The following is a 16737-nucleotide window of genomic DNA, read 5'->3' on the forward strand; positions in this document are numbered from 1 at the left end:
CGGGTGCCGGTGAGGGCCTTTGCCAGCCGCGGGCGATCCTTGGCGCCCGTTTTGGGGTGGCCAGTGTTCTCTGGTGAGGCGTCTTGCCCTGAGCTGGGCAGGCATCTGGAGCTGCGGGCTCTCCAGGTGGGTTTGGCTTTGGGAAGGAGGAGGGGGCCAGGTGACGAAGCGGTGGGGTTTTGGGCGCGTCCTGACAGCCGGCTGGGTCGGTTGTCGTTTGCAAAGGCTGTGACAGCCTTGCACCGGAGTGTGAACGGAGAGAGAGGTCCTGAAGAGATCTGGCTCTCTTGGCTCTTTTTTCTTCCTGTGTTTTTTTCTCCCTTCTGTTTCACTAGAGATACGATGCACAAAAAAGTTGCTATTCTTGTATGAAAGGTACCTCATGACACCGAAGCGTCCCCTGGGCTTTGGCTTTGAATGCAGTCAGGCTTCTAATCTTGGCCATTCTGTGACAGCCCTGCGGGACCAGCCTGCCATTGAATTCCCCAGCAATGACTCATTTCATTCCAGGTTTCTTTCCACTGGAAGAGGAATTTTTTCCAACAGCAGCAAACAGAAGCTTAAATAATACATTTTTATCCTGCGTTAGAGGCTGCCTCCCTGGGCACGTGCTCAGCAGGCAGCAGGTCCGTGAGCAGACCTTTGGGTGCTCCTCGCTTCCTAGGGTTGAGGACGACTTCCAGCGTTCTGCTTTTCTGTAGGTAGAACCTCTCCTCGTGAGAACCCCCACCGCTGGGAAGAGGCCTGAGCAGCGGTAGTGCAGGGCTGTTACTGCGGGAACGCTGGAAACAGGCACAGGTGACCTTCGGGGAGCTGGTCTATGTGTCTGCGTGGTGGCACCGCGGCGTCTGGCTCCCAGGGCACTCCGGGTCAGGCGTTCGCGTCTCACAGCTCCAGGCCTCGTGGGCTGCCTGAACAGAGACTCGTGACAGCTGAGCTGAGCGTTTCCCCGTGCTCTGCTCATGCGGGACCTCTGAGTGGCCATCAGGTGCTTCTCGTGCAGCAGCCCCTCGCGGGCCCCTCAGAAGCTCGTCGAATGGCAGTCCCTGTCCTGGCGAGGTCCTGCAGCCCAGACCGGGGAGACGAGCATGCCAGCGGGGTGGAGCGGGGAATCACATCCTGGCGGGACCACGGAATCAGCGGGCTTGGGCGGCTGCAGATAAGAGCAGGGCCTGGCGTGGGTGTCCCGCGCGGGGCGCGTCTGCGTTTCGGCGTTCGGCTGGGCTCGTCTCTCTGAGGAGCAGGACTGCAGAATCTGCCGTGGACAGCCTGGTGCGTTGGTTAGGCAGCTGCCTGTGGGACGGATTGGCAGACTGGGGCGCGTGCTCCGTCTGAATTTGATCTGTATGCACTGCGAAACAGCTGCTCCAGATGTGACTTAGTGTCACCTTTCATGTCCTCTCCATGACCAACTCGTGGTGTGACCTTGTCCAGAACACTGAACCTTGTTGTACCACCAGTTCCCTTCTGACCCACCCGCGCCTGTGCCCTCTGGGGCTGTTCCTCAGCATCCTCTCGGACGGTTAGGGAGAGCTAAGGCCTGGGGAGGAGGTGGAAGCTCCGTTACGGGGTGGGGAGGAGAAGAGCATATTTAACAGACGATTGTTGGGGATTGTTGGTGCCAGTTGGTCCTGCACTGGGCAGGAAGATGAACTAATCGACCTCTCGGATTTTTCCCCAACCCCATTTCCTGCTATTCTTTGGCTTTCTGCAGGGTCTTACAGCGAGGTCTGGCCATGCTGTCGCAGCTGGTGAAAACTCACCCGTGGCACTCGCTTCCCTAGGCTGCGGAGGGCTGGCTACCAAGTCCCGTACTGACACCTTAGGCTCCAGGGGAGGATACTGTGAAAAAGCAGAAAGAAAATCTCCTAAGCTCTATTTAGTGAAGCTTCTGTGTGGGTGAACCTTGCTGTTCGCTGTGGCTGCTCACTCTGGACAGGATAAACCCAGTTACTGGAAATGCACCCTGGCAATTACTTCCGTGGTTCTGCATGAGTCTAAATTTAGTTTCATGCCTACTAAATAGTCCTGATACCCATATGTGCCATGTCTGGAAGCCAAACAAAGCAAAATCCACTCGCCAGATGTGGGCAGTAGGTAAAGCCGAGCTAAGCACTGGCTCCAGGCCCTCTTACAGGAGGGCAATTTCTGCCTGATGTGTTTGGCTGCTCTGAAGCAGGCCCGCAGCAGCATCAGTGTGCCGCTGGACTGAGATGGAGCGACCTGCAGAACACTCTGTGCAAAGCAGCAGCTGAGGGCTTGCTCTGAACACTTGTGAGAAGCTCAGTAAAGGGATGGGTGAACACACCCACACTTCAGAGTCGGGGTTGTAAAGCCCTGGCACAGGCTGCCCAGGGCAGTGGTGGAGTCCCTGCCCCTGGAGGGGATTAAAAAACCTGTAGATGTGGTGCTGAGGGACATGCTTCAGTGGTGACCTGGCGGTGCTGGGCTAATGGTTGCACTTGATGGTCTTAAAGATGTTTTTCAACTTAAATGATTTGATGATGATGTTAAACTTGATGTTTATCATAAGAAATAGGTGTCCTGCTTATGGCTCCGTTCCCTGTCTGGGGACGAAAGGTAACCTTCTTAACTCTCAGGAGAGGAGGAACTCAATCCAAACCTCGAGGTGCTCGCATTGTAGAAATAGCAGCCACATGGACATCTAAGATGGAGCTTGGCGGCCTCAGGCTGTGGTCCCTGGGAGAAGGTGCCTGTAGCAGTTTCCCGAGGTGAAACCTCATCTCTGTTGGCCAGGGCCCGGTTCTCCCTTGACACGGTCATCCCTCAAGTCCTAGCCGCAGTGCACACAGCCTGAGGTGTATTTGCCTACGGGCCGACAGCCAAACCCCTGGCAGCACCCTGGGATCAAAAAGGTAGACACAAGCAGCTTCTCAGTGTCGTCTTCTGAGGTGGTTGATGTGAGGTGTGTTTGCTGTGGCTGGTGGCGTGAACCCTGATCCAGAGGGCTGAGCTGCCTTTCAGGAGCTCTGGGTAGCTGTGGATCCCAGTCAGCCCAGTGAGAGCCTGCTGGGAGCTGTGGCCGCTTGGTCCCTTTGGTAGGCGGAGCTGCTGTGTGCTTTGGCACAGGCGTGAGTGTAATGTGTTGTGTTGGCTGGATTCAGTGCCAGGGCTCAAGGGACCCTCAGAGACGGCGCCCTGGTTTAATGCGATGAGGCAGACTGCCCCGAGCGAGGGCGGAAGGCTGTGGTGTCGGTGTCAGCCCCGGGCAGCTGAGGGCTCCTCTGAAGCGCAGCTGTGCTGGGCGGTGGAAGCAGTGCAGGGCATGGTGCACCAGACCGCACTATCGGGAGGGTCGAATTCCCTCTGGAGACAGGAGGGGAGCAGTCTGCCCCTCTCCAGGAAAGCAGCAGGACCTGCAGCTGCCTGACAGACGTGGTGCTGGGTAGCTGTTCCATTTGCCTTATAAAGAGCAGAAGCTGAATTTGTCCTGCTGGCAGTCCAAGAAGCGGTTCCTGGAGGGAGAGCAGTGCCCACCTTTCACAGCAAAAGGGAAGAGACCCTTTTTTGTGAGGTGTTCCCTGGTTTCACTTGACGCCCAGATACTAGGGAGGCTGGTGCAGTGCACGAGCCGCAGGTTGCCGCAGTAGGGACCACCACCGAGGATCTACCAGAGTAAGTCCTTGGGTGCAGCTTGCTGCTTTCTTGGAGCACCATTGCATGACCGTCTTCCCAGGAAGACTGTGCGGGGCTGTCTGAGGGACACGGGCAGCAGGTCTTGCCTACAAACTTGGAGATCAGAGCAGCCCCAGAATAGCAGGCAGAAAGCCTCGGGTCTCATCTCGGCCCTCTCCTCTCCCCACTCACTGAATTGGTGATGTGTCCTTAAAGCTCTCTCCTTGCAGATGGTTTTTGTTTGATGTTTTGCATCTGTTCCTTGGTAGATGAGAACTTGGGAGAACATGGAGGACCTTGGCAGGCTGGAGGGCATGAGGGCTCTGTTTTCCACCCGCCTCCTCAGGTTCCTCCCTTGTCTCCCAGTTCCCAAGCTCTCACTGCAAGGATCTGGATTCCTCTGTTTACCCCAAAGTGTGACGCTGCCGTGCTCCGGGTTTTCCAATCCCTTCCAGCTCCTGATCCCACTGAAGTCCCAGGAAGATTTGGACAAAGTGATGGAACAATTGGAGCTGAGCCCTTCCCTGAAGAGCCTGCGGATCCTTGTGAGCGCTCCAAAGAAAGCGAATGTGAGTCCTTCACCTTCTCTGCTCTTTTGTGTCCAGAGCGAGATGCCTTGTTATTGTGCGGGGAGTGGAAATGAGTCTCCTGACGGTGCAGAGCAGAGGGCAAGCTGGTCATGAGGGGGATCGGCCCTGCTCTGGCTCAGCTGCTCGGAACCCCCCCTGTGGTGGCAGCCCAGAGACTGAGCTCAGCTCCCTCTAGCTCCTGCAGTCCGTGAAGGGTTAAATGCTGTACTGATCCTCGAACAAGGTTAAACCCCGAGGGAACCCCTTGTGCTTTCTGCCGAGGGATGCTGTCACCGTTCCTCTGTGGCCTCTCCTCCACGGGCAGGGTGATGTTCTGGCCCTTGCCCTGCTGGGTGGCAGCGTGGGGACCGTTGCCCCCATGTGGTGCTGCAGCACTAAAGGCCAGGAAGAGCGAACTGGAGAACCCTTCGGTTTCGTGCAGGACTGTCTTTTTTCCCCATGTTTGTTTGTTTGGTTTTCCTGAGCTCGGTGGTTTTGCAGTTAAGCCTGTTAGCTTGACCTCGCCTGCACAGAGTCTTGCCAAAGCACATGTCGTGCTGCCCCGAGCACGGGCTGTAAAGCAAGGGATTTGCAGATGTTGCAACTCCATTTCTTCTTGTATTTCCTAGAAACACTGGAGAAACTGGGAGTCTCGAAACTCTCACAGTGCTTGTCCTCATGCTACCGCAGCTCCTGGAACTTCTCTGCTCCTTTTCAGAGCTCTCAGAAAGTGCCAGGAGCAGAGTCCCGGGGGCGAGCTGAGCCGTGAGCTGGGCTTTCCTACGCGCAGGGCAGAAATGGGGTGAACCCGGTCAGCCACTGAGAGCCAGGGACAGCCTGTGAGAGCAGGTCCAGCTCTTTGTGAAGCGTGCAGCCGTGCTCCTGCACGTCAGAACGTATGGTCCCAAGGTCATACGTGAAGTTATCACAAAATTGCAGCGGGCTGTAGCGTGTTCCCTTAGTAAGACCTGGCCACTGCCACTGGAGTTACCAGCTGGAGAGGCGGTTCTTTGCTCTCGCCCTCATCTGTCTTCCCTAGTGGAGCCTGACCCTCCTCCCTGGTCCTCTGCTCTGTGGCAGAGGAACCTCTCCAGGGGCTGGGCTGCTGCGGAAGGCGAGGGAGCGTGGAGGAAGGGCTCTGATCCCGGGACTGCAAGTGTGGGTTCAGGCCAGGGACCCAGCTCTCCGTCTGGAAACAACGCGGCGCAGGAACAGTCCTTTATGTCATACTTCTATTTACCGTTTGGTAATGGAGCTTGATACCAGTTGATACCAGAGCTTCATCTTCATCTTATTAGAGTATTTTGATAACGGACATGAATTATTTGTGGACTGTGTTTGGATCAGTCTAGATTATGTGCATGTCTCTTTTTTTTTCTTTTTTTTTTTTTAATAGTTTTTTGGGTAACATGGCTGTGGGGAGCCAAGCGCAGGGTTTCACGTGGTGTGTCCACACGAGCTCTGGCTGAGTCTGATCTTTCCCTTTGTCTGCTCACCAGCTCCTCCAGCCGAACAACAGTAAACAGCACGAAATGAGGATCTCCAGATCCATGGGTGATATCATGGGATCCCTGTACAAAGACTCCGAGAGGACACGGAAGTACTCGACAGGTCGGTGAAATGCAGTGCTCTGCCGTGCTGTTCTGAGCTGGCCACCATCCGCCTTCTCTTTTCTGTCACAGCGCTGTAGCTGCTACCGGCTGGATGGCCACCCCGCTGTCTCCTGCCAGTAACTCAGTGCAGGTGCTGCTTATCCTCAGCCTGAGGAAGACGCTGCACAGGCTGGACAAGGTTGTGATGAGCAGAGGGTGAGGTTGGGCACGAAGGCAAAGAGCAGGGGCTCTGAGGTGTGATTGGAGGGGGGAAATGCGGTGATAAAAATCTCCACTGAACTCGATGCTGTGGAGATTTGTCAAAGTGAAGAGAGGATCTGTAGAAAGCCAAGGCTTTTTGGGACCTTGACGTATTTATTCCTTTAACCATCTGCTGTTGTTTTCTCGGCATCTCTCCTTCTGTCCCGGTTAGCACAATAATGTGGCTGAGTGGGCTTGGCTTCCTTAGCTCCTGCACTGGGACCAGCCTCACCCCATAAGGACCAAATACGTGTCCCTGTGCCACCAGTCTGTTCTCGTTGGTGAAATGAAGCCCAGGGAAGCTGCTTTTGTGGTTTCTCAGGCGAATGGATGTGCACAGTGTTTTGCAGTGGTTGCACTTCCAGTGAAAGGGGAGCATCCCTTTCCTTCAGAGGTGCTGGGAGGAGATACCTACAGCCTCTGAAGCCAGGCTGCCTGGTCTCTTCTTGCAGCCCTGCAGAACCTGGAGTCGGTTCGTAGCCTTCTGTGGTCTTGTCTTTGTTTTTCTGTGCTTGAGATTGTGCTTTTCTTGCTTTCTCAAGCACTCTGAGCTTTTTGAAATGACAAGTACTCTTGATAAGCTGTAGGACCTTCTGGGTGGAGAACCTCGTGGGGTTTTGTAGAGGGCAGCTGCCCAGAGGACTATAGCAGGAGTACAGATATGCAAATTACAACCTGTAGGCCAGGCTAATGATTTTGTCATACAGCGACTGTTCTCTGCCATGTCTGTGGTTACAGGGTAATTTCTAGAGAACCCTGTTGGTTTCATACAATAATTTGACAACAGCGTGAGAGGCCTTGAATAAAGTAAACAGACATGAAGATATTCTTCATCCTCCAGAGATTCTCTGTGCTTACGTGGCACTAAACACTTCCAAACTCCTTTCTCTGTGTAACAAAAGAGTATTTTTCTCCAAGGATTTCCCTTTCTCTGTCTCCTAGCCTGTGCTGCTTTGATAACATACCCTGTGATTCGCTGCATCCCAGACAATGATATATAGGAAATGTTCTTCTAGGGTAGGTCCAGCACAGCCCCTTGTGCAGCCATGCCCAGCTCTTACTGAAGCCAGGGGTGGGTGGCACACGTACAAGGGCCCTCTTGTGGCTCTTGGGCCTGGTGTCTCGATGTTCTGGGGATGTCTTTTTCTATTGTGGTTTTTTTTCTCTAGCTCACATGGCTCTTGAGAATTTGCCCAGAGTCTGACAGAGTCACTAGATGACCCTGAATGAAATGCGCACACAAACACATGGTAAGGCACGGAGCCTCAGCAGAAGCTGTGCTTGAGCAAAGCGTGTCTGCTGCTCTTCTTTTGACACTTGTTCAGCTGTTAGTGTGAGCCAGCGAAGAGCTGACACTGATGTGTGTACTGGGTGTGATGGGCAGAATCGACTCCATGGGTAGATGTGCGAGGGAGAAGATCACTTCTTGCCAGGTTAGGCTGTCCGACTAATTCCTGTGCCATGCCTTGGCCTTTCCTTACTGCTTTGGAGCTGTTAGAATACCAAGAGAGACCCTGACCAGGTCCCCACCACTGACTGTGAGGTGATGCCTTGAGGAGCATCCTGTAGATACGACAGGGCAGGCAAGGGAGGAGGTACCAGCTCTGCAAGGATGAAAGCCTGCGGTACAGACAGGTTTGGAGAGAGCTGTCTGAGCAGCAGAGAGGAGGAACGGGTGTAATATGCTGGTGCTGGCTGTGTGACGGAGGAGGAAGGCTGGGCAGCCCTGCATGTAGGGTGCAGAGTGTGCTAATGTTGGGATCTTCAGGAGGGTCTGCGTGCCAATAGCTAACACACCAAAGCCGGTGTCCTCGGCACCGTGGCGTGGTCAGGTAGCGAAGGAGCCAGCCCAATCTACAGTCACCCCGCTGGTTTTTCCCATCAGACCGTCGGTCTTGCTCTTAGTTTGAGAAGAGGTTGCCACAAGCCCTCTGCATGGGGACGGCACCCCACAGCTCTCTTTGGAGTTCTCTGGGGTTTGCATGAAGCTGCTTAGGAGGTGTTGGCAATCCAGCAGTTCGTTCTTTTCTCCTGCTGGGTCAGATCAAGGTAATCCAGCAGCTGGGCAGGAGCTCTGGCGAGCCGAAAGGCAGAGCCGTGTTTCACGTGGAGCATGAAGCTGCACGTCAGGCCACGGCAGACAGAGATGGTCCTGGGTGGTGGCTCCCTGAACCCGGGATTTCCCTGGGCTGGGTGGGCAGTCGCAAGGCAGCCTCGGAGGCTGGAGTTTCCGGGGGAGAAGCTGTTCTTCACTCGCAGTTTCGAGGTATTTCATGGTGTTTGGCTTCTGCTCTATCAAGGTGCCCGTTATCAAGAGATGATCTGAACTCAGTTCAGCTTTTTTCTTGAAACCACATTTCAAAGGTGACTGAGTGTGACTTTAAAAAAAGGTGGTTCAGGGTCACGTTCTCGGTGTTCCTGAGATGGCTCGTGTTCTTCTGCTGACTCTGCCATGCTAGCGGCAGCGAAAAATAGTAAAACTGCGTGTTGTTGGCACAGCCATATCGGAAGGGGGGTAACTGTTCTGGGGAAGATGTGGATATTTTTGCTTCTGCTGGACAGAAAATGTCTTCATTCCATGTCCCTGAAAAACCTTATGCAAAGTCAATATTTTCTTTCTTTTTACCCATAAACTTCTTCAGTGGAAATCCCCCCACACACACTTTTTTTTCTTTTGGGAAGCAGAAAATGTTCCAGTCTCTTGGTGACCGGCATCTGCAAATGTGCAGCTGAGTGCCAGGAAACTTTGGCTAAAGATCTGTTTGGGTTCTGGATTTTCAGATAACCAAGGGTTGGTTTTATTTACTTTGAGGAAATCCATGTTTCAGACCGTTACCCACAAACCGTTCAAGAGCCCCTGTCCAGAACCAGGGGGAACATTTGGCAAAAGCTTTTTATTCTAATTTTTTTTTTTTTGTATCTTTAATTTTTCCAAACCGGGCTGCTGGGCTGTGGCACCCAGAGGCCTGCCAGCCCTCTCCAGACCAGGCGCAAATCTTGGCTGGTTCTGGGCTGATGAATACGGATCGGCCATGGGAACAGCAGGGCTTTTGCCTCCGAGAATTGCCACCACAGCGGTGGTGCCCCGGTTTCGATGGGTACCTGGACAGATGTGCAGCAGCATTTAACCGCTGCTGGCACGCTGGGGGGATTTATTGCAGGTCTCCGGGGAGAGATGGCATAAAGACTTTGCTGGTGCACAGGCTGGCCAGGTAACTCTGGGGAACAAGGGCCTGGAGGTGGTATCTGTGCCGTTACATCCCAGGGCCAGGACATGAGCACTGGCTGCTGCTGAGGTTTCTTAATCCTTAGCACGTTCTCTGGCCAGCCCTGTACCAATGACTGCCATCTCAGCAGTGCCAACATCCAAACGGGGGCAACATGGCCTGGGGACCTGCTGCAGCAGCTCCCCCTCTTGTCTAGAGAAGAGGGGGAGAATTTGGCTGTGCGTGTCATGCCAGCTGCTTCAGGGCTAGAAAATGGACTCTGTCCTGCTTGTTGGTATAGAAGTTCCCTAAAGTCTGCCTTAAATCAAGAAGGAGGAATCCATCCTGAGAGGATCGGCATGGAAAGGAGGGAGACTTGTAGGGGTCCCACTGAAAAAGAAGAGATTGAAGGAGATGTGGTCCATCTGCTCAATCTGCCCACGACAGTCACAGGGTGAGAAATTCCCTGCAGCTTTACCACCTCTTCTTGTGCCGCTGCGTCCTGAGCCCGGTGTTTCTGCCATCACTCAGAGGAATGGCACATCTTGACTCCTTTGGCTCTGTGGTGACGTCGTCCCAGGGCTGGGGTCCCCGTGGCTGCAGCTGTGAGTTTAGGCGGCTGCCAACAAATGCTCCCCAGCTCTGACGTCTAAGGGGCTTCTTATCTCCATGGGAACCCCTGCTTGGTGCTGCTCAGTGATGGACGGAGTTTTGGGAAGGACCGGCCAAGGCAGGGAAAGGGCGAAGCCAGGCAATGCGGAGGAGGAGGGAATGCAAGCCTGGCACAGGGGAGCTGGCTGTACGTGCAGCATGCACAGGCTGCATGAAAGACACTTCTTAAATAAAAATAACAGAAGGAACATGAAAGACCCCAGCAGATGCCAGCAGTGACTGTAAATCTCCGTGCTGGCCCGGTTCCCCCGCTCAGGACATGCTGTGCTCTTGTCTCCGATACATGGCTTTACATTAGTGCAGCAGGGAGCAGGCAGCCCTTCCCGAGGCACCTCGCTCCAAAGGGCAGCCGAGGTCAGATGCTCAGCGGGTGCCAGTCGCTGGAGTTTCTCTGAGTAATCCTGAACAGAGCTGCTGAGATCCGGCCAGCACTGGGCTTACAAAGAAATGCCTCAGGGCTGGCCCCATCCCCTGTGGGTCTGGGGTCTGGAGGTGACGTAATCCTGTAGAGCCCAGGAGGATGGTCCGTTGGGAGTCTCCTCTCTCTCCCTGCTGCTGCTGCTGTTTCCCGAGTATTAGGTCAAGTGTGAAGAGCATCTGTCATGTGTCAAACAGGCACATCTGGGCTTGTCTGTCTGCTTCTCCCTCTGCCTCTGGGTAGACCCCATCCCCTGTGGGTCTGGGGTCTGGAGGTGACGTAATCCTGTAGAGCCCAGGAGGATGGTCCGTTGGGAGTCTCCTCTCTCTCCCTGCTGCTGCTGCTGTTTCCCGAGTATTAGGTCAAGTGTGAAGAGCATCTGTCATGTGTCAAACAGGCACATCTGGGCTTGTCTGTCTGCTTCTCCCTCTGCCTCTGGGTAGATGAAGCAGCATTATCTAGTAGATCCAATGTGCCTTGTGTTTCCCCCGCTATGAATTAATTAATCCTGCCATTGAGTTGCTCTCTCTCCCTGACCCCTATTTTCCATTCCACTCCCACCAGCAGCACTGAGGTTGCCTGAGGTTTTGTTAGTGGGGCAGGCCAGGGCTGGAGGGGGGCATCAACCTTCAGCTCTGGGGCTCTGCTGCCACCACCTCCCCATGTTCCTCCTGGGCAGATGGGCATGTGGGGATAGGGAGCAGCAGCAGCCGGTGCTCCTGGAGGAGTGGAGTTGCGTAAATTGCTTTGAGCAGCTCTGCTCCCCAAACAGGCTGGCCGGAAGGGGTCTGGTTCAATCCAGCAGTTTCCAGACGTGCAACAGCCAAAGCCATTCAATGAACTTCCTCGCCTGCTGGGAAGTGGCTAACGTCTTCTCTGTCTGACCGTCTTCTGCGGGTTTTGGCAGGAAGTGTGACTCTGAAGGTCACATACCACTGACCTGGTGGCTGGAGTAGTTGTTACAGGCAAAGGCTTGATGCAAGGTCATGTGAGGTCTTTACTCTTGTGATAAATCTCATTGAACTCCCTGGGTTCAGAACCAAACAGGGCAGGTACAGCCCTGTGTAAAGTCTGAGCCAAAGACTTCCGGGGCATTGAGTGGGCTGTTGCAGCGAGAGGTCCCAGCACTGCCCGAGGACACCCACACCTCATTGTAGCAGTGACAGAAACACCCCACAGAGCTAAGATACAGCAGTTACACCACGCCAAATCCTCTAGCAGCCTGTTGGAGCAAGAGCCACCCAGCTGTCCTCACGCTGTGCTCTGGATTGACATCTGCGAAGCGAACGAGGGGAGGGGAATGCAGTGATTGATCCAGGGTGCCCAGACTCTTACATGGTTAAACGCTTCTTTGCTTGCCTTCAGAGAGAGGATGCTGTACTTCCCAACCGGTTTTGTCTGCAGGGCTGGTGGAAAGCCAGCTGTCATGCGCGCCACAGCGCTCGAGCGATCCTCTCCCCTTGATATTGGCGTTACTTCAGCTGGACTTTTCTCGCTGTGTTCTTACCCTGCAGGAAATCTGCGAAAGAGAAAATAGGAAAAAAGTAACTCAAAGCCATATGAGCTTTTATTCTTGCAATCCGAGCAAGAAGAGGTGCTGTGGGACAGAGACAGCTCTGTACGTGGTACAAAGCCAGCAAGCCCGCTTCAGTGCTCTTTAGGGCTGGCGTGACGCTGTTCACATTAGAAGCTCCAGAGGTGTATCAGCTGGAGTGGAAGGTGGGGACTCTGATGTGCCATCGGTCACGCTGGTGTACTGGTGGCAGAGATGAAGCTGCCGCAGTAACTGGGGTGCAGGATGGCAGCAGAAAAGGCAGAAGAGTCGTGTTGGTTGATCGGTGGCTTTCCATGATGGGATAGGCCCCTTCCCGGTACCTTCCAAATGATAGGGCTGAACCTGGCAGGAGTGCTGCAAAAACGGGTACAGAGTGTAAGGAAATGGGCCTCCACGTGCTTTCTAACTCTTCAAGGATGTGTGTGCTTTAAAAGCGTGTTAAAAACCCACCTTGTCGTGTTGTGTGAAGGCTCACGCTGCACAGCGCTGACGGGTTAAAGCTCCGGCATGGACCTCTGTTGGCAACCCCTTGCTGTGAAGTGATGACAGCCCCCGGGTGGAGGGAGGGACTGCAGAAAGCCAAGTGTAGCCAAGACTGCATATCTGGGCCAAGGGAGGGCAACCCTCCCTAAAGCCTGGGAAAGCACAAGGACTCGGTTAGAGTGGCTTTGGGGGCATTGGGAACAGGACATCTGCACAAGGAAGCTGTGGCGTTCCCTCCCAGGTGAAAAGCAGAACCCCCTTCTGCTAAAGGAGCCCTGGGGTAGCCTGCGACAGCCTTGCTGTCCGTGCCGAGGGGCACACCGTGCACTGCGATGCTCCAGAGGGTTCCCAGGCGGCTCCTCCCGGGGTGGCAGCTCTGCTGGCTGCAGGTGTGGAGCCTCGGGACCTCCAGACTGGGGAGACACCCCTCCCTTGGCAGGAGATGGGACAAGCTGATCCCACAGGTCGTTCCCTTCCCCGTGGTTCTTGGATTTGAGGTCTCGTTTTGCTTCCTCTTTGCTTTTGTATGGAGAAGGGGAAGAGAAGAGGGGTATCTGAGAGCGAATTGGCTTCCCTATAAGAAGTGTTCAGTGATAGTGCACTGAGTTCTCTCAGGCTGATCGCTGAGCAAGGCAGTGACGTGATCCAGAGAGGAAATGCCCCAAGGTCAAAGAGGTGGGTTTGGAGTTTGTGTTTTGCTTTGAGATTGACTGACGGTTATCCCAATGAAATTCTGGAGCCCTTTGCTGCCTGGCATCGACAGAGCACGTGGATACAGAACCAAGCTCTTAAGGCCAAGTCTGCTAGTTATGTGGCCCCGCAGGAACAAAATGTCCCTCTTGCAAAAGCTTTGTAGGATACCCGTAAACAATATCACATCTGTAGCTCCTCTGTTCCCTTCCACATAAGTTCAAACCCAGAAGCATCTCCGGGAGGTCTGTGATCACTGGAACAGTGTCTCTGGAAGGACTTGGACGTGGCAGCTCCTCTCCTTGACCCATGGTGTTCCTCTGTCCTAGGCTCTCTGCACACTGGCCGCAGCTCTCCACCGCCGGGCAGCGTTCCAGAAGAGCAGCAGCAGATTGCTCGCCAAGGATCCTATACCAGCATCAACAGCGAGGGCGAGTTCATCCCTGAGACCATGGATCAGAACGTAAGTGGGGCTGGAGTGCGTGAGTTAAACCGGGACAGCATTAGACACGAGGGAGGCTGCGCTGTGAGTGCCGTTCTCACCGTTAAATCCCTAGCAGGCCCCTGGATGGGGCTCAGGCCAGCTCTGTCCAGGAATGGGTGCCCCCGGGCTTGCTATGCTCAAGAAACAGCGAGCCTGATTTCCAGAAACCCTGAAAGCCAGCTGCAGTGGTGATGGCAACGTGCTCAGGGGTCTCAGGTAGCTCTGGAGGAGTGTAGATCTGGGACACGTGTGCGTGCCAGCTGCTGGACCCTCGTGGCCGCAGCCGTCCTGCATCCCGAGACCACAAGGGTGTGTGCCAAGGAACCGATTGCCTGCGATTGCAGCAGCCCGGGGATGCCGGCAGCTCCCCACGCTTCCCCCGCGCTGTTCCTGCCGGAGCTGCGGTTACAGCTCCTGGCTCTGCCCCAGCTCTCTCGGTGGTTTTGTCTGTTCGCAAGGGGTTTGTGTGTTCCAGTCGCTCAGCAAGGAAAGAGCAGCTGGTTCTTCAGCACCGCGATGAGCGGCAGCTCTTCCTGCAGTCAAACTGGTACGCGCGATGGGGAAACTCTCCAGTGCTGGGGGACTGGTGGGGGAGCAGCTCACACCTCCCGCTCCGTTTGCCTCTCCGCTCAAGCTGTAGCTCCAGAGAGCTTCGTAGAGGTCCTGTGGAGTCAGGTGGGCTCTCTGGGCACACAGATCATTCTTCAAGGCTCTTGGAAGGGCAGGAGCAGGATCCCCAGTCTGCAGGAGGGCTGGCTTGGCAGGAGGGACATGCAGAAGGCACTGCGCTCACTCCAGCAGGCTGCTGTGATGGCCCCCGAGGATCTTGCCTGGGCAGATGTGCGATTCCTTCGCTCAAGCAGCACCCACTAGCTCCGCTGTTGCGTGCAGGCCGTGCCAGTGTTTCCATGGCAAAGTTGTGTTTTCGGTGGTTTGTTATACAGCCATTAATAAAATAAGAAGTCGCTCTGGGTGAGTCTTGGCAGCATCAGAGTGCAGATGTATCTTGTGCTCCTTGCAGCCAAAAGTTGGCTTTCTATTGTCTTCACAGGCCTTCCAAACACGTTTGGTAGGATTAAGAGAAAACGTGTGTGCATGCAGGGGGAGGGTCCCGTGAACCCCCTCGGGTGTAAATCAGCGCAGCTCTGCTGGCGGTTAGTGGAGCGCGTCAGTGCTCGCTGAGCTCCGAGCCTGCTCCTCACGAAGGCTCCCAGCAGCTCTCCGTGCTTTTCCCCAGTGCCGTGCTGCGGGTGGCCTGCTGCCCTTCTCTGCTGGATGCAGGAAAAGGGCATTTGGGGGTGGTTTGGGGGTTTTTATCCTCGTTTTTGCCTGTACGCGTTTTGCCCACAGAATGTCCTTGTGCTGCACCTTCCGTCTGTGCCTCGTGGAAATGCACTGACCAGCTGGTGCTTGCTGCCCTTGGGGGACGCCGCTGTGCAAGCCTGTGATGTCACTGCGCTCTGCCTGGAGAGCAGCTTGGCAGAGGGACAGCGGCTGAGTGCGGAGCCTGCTCCGATGCCCGGTTTTACGCTTTCGACAAATGATTCTGTTCCAGCATTATTTTCACCGCTGGGAGAGGCATGGCCTGGCCTGTCTGGCAGAGGTGGGGAGTGGGGTCTAGCAGAGGTCGTGTTCTCTCTGGCTGGTGCGGTTTGAAGGATGAGGCTTGGGGGTGAAAACCGGGGAGGATTCACTTTCCCATGGGGGCTGTCCTGCCAGAACACCGTGAGCTGTTATGGCAACAGGAGGAGGTGTAGCTCAGGAACAGCGCAGGGAAAGGGAGCTGCTGCTGTACGTGGGGAAGGAGGACTGATGTGGGTCCAGGCGCCAGCAAATGGCGATTCCATGTGGGGTTTAAGCCTCGTTGCTCGGCTTTCCTGGGAGCCAGCTGTGGAGTAGGGGTTACCGAGTGTCCCCGGTGGGTCTGCAGCCAGGGAGAAGCGTCGTACCGACCACAGCACAGCATGGCCCCGAGCAAGCTCTGCTCTGCCTGAAGTGCAGAGAGCTCCTGGGTTTGCCTCTCGGTACAAAACCTCTATTGTTACCAACCTGCTATAAATAACCCCGTCCAGTACAATGTCTCATCCAGGAAGCAACACAAATGCAGCTTTTGACTCACTGAGCTAGTGAGAGCCAAGCCAGTTCCTCTAGCCAGAAGCCCTGGTGATGCTTTGCTTATCACCGGAGAGGAAGGCTGGTCTCGCATGCAGGGGAAGGCAGGAGTCCAGGACTGCGGTCCTGGCTGTGGCGCACAACATCCACTCGGCCTTGGGCACATCATTCGTGTCATGACTTTTTTAAGAATTATTATTACATTTCACAAGTACTTTGAGCACTTTGAATCTCATTGACTTCTCAGCATGGTTCGAACATCAGGGTGCTAATTCGCTTTGCCTCGGTTTCCCTGCTAGTAAACAGCGGTTGGAAAGAACAGTAATCCAGAGAGGACGTCGTAAACGGATTTCCACTGGGGAGGAAACTTCTCTTAGACTGGATCTCACCTGTACGGGCGCTGGCACCAGCCGGTATAAATTGGCTGGCTTTGGTGGGGGCTTCTTGCCCTTGCAGAGGTCTGCTGGTCCTGGAGGGTGAAGATCTGCCGTGCGTGGTTTCATTGTTTTCCCTTTTCTGTCGCTCTCAGGAGCTCGACGCCTTCATCAGCCCCGACGAGTCGCTGTCTGGGAGCTGCCAGTCACTGGACAGATCCGTGGACAGGTGAGTCACTGCGTTCACCAGCTGCAGCGCAGCTCCGAGCGGGGAGAGGAGCGGGGTCAGTGGCATCCTCTGAGTTCCCGTTGAGATGAGAGTGCACCTGAGAAACGCCAGATTTATCCTGAATGCTAGGAACCAGATGCTACACAGACGTCTGTGTGGTGGTGTGATCTGAGCTGCAGTGATCTGAGCTGGACAGAGTAACTGCGGGTCTGCGAACAGCCTGGCTTTGTGTGCCCGGGTTTTCTGCTTCGGCCAGATCCCTCTGCTACTCCTTTGCTTTCTGCAGTCAGTGGGTCAGCACCCCGCTGGCCTCTCTGCCGCCTCTTCTGCAGGCACACTGCTCCCTGTTGACCATGGTAAATCCGGCAGCCCCTGGGCGCTGTCACAGCCACAGATGTGTCAGTCAAGGTGCTGAGGACACCAGAAGAGCGACAACTAAGTTTAGCTTCTCAGCAG

General features: G+C 54.9%; 1 protein-coding gene across 1 annotated transcript in view; it reads left to right on the forward strand.

Annotated features, from left to right (window-relative positions):
• Positions 1-4091: 4091 nt before the first annotated feature.
• Positions 4092-16737, forward strand: part of LOC104501844 (mitogen-activated protein kinase kinase kinase 3-like) — a gene marked incomplete at both ends in the record, with an annotated part of 17515 nt that continues 4869 nt past the window's right edge. Inside the window, 4 exons of the mRNA XM_010145725.1 lie at positions 4092-4205; positions 5705-5816; positions 13412-13545; positions 16208-16281. Coding sequence (XP_010144027.1) covers positions 4092-4205; positions 5705-5816; positions 13412-13545; positions 16208-16281 — 434 coding nt within the window. The remainder of the gene's footprint in view (positions 4206-5704; positions 5817-13411; positions 13546-16207; positions 16282-16737) is intronic.

This window comes from Buceros rhinoceros, unplaced genomic scaffold (assembly GCF_000710305.1).
Source record: "Buceros rhinoceros silvestris isolate BGI_N320 unplaced genomic scaffold, ASM71030v1 scaffold11971, whole genome shotgun sequence".
In the NCBI taxonomy this organism is placed as follows: Eukaryota; Metazoa; Chordata; class Aves; order Bucerotiformes; family Bucerotidae; genus Buceros; species Buceros rhinoceros.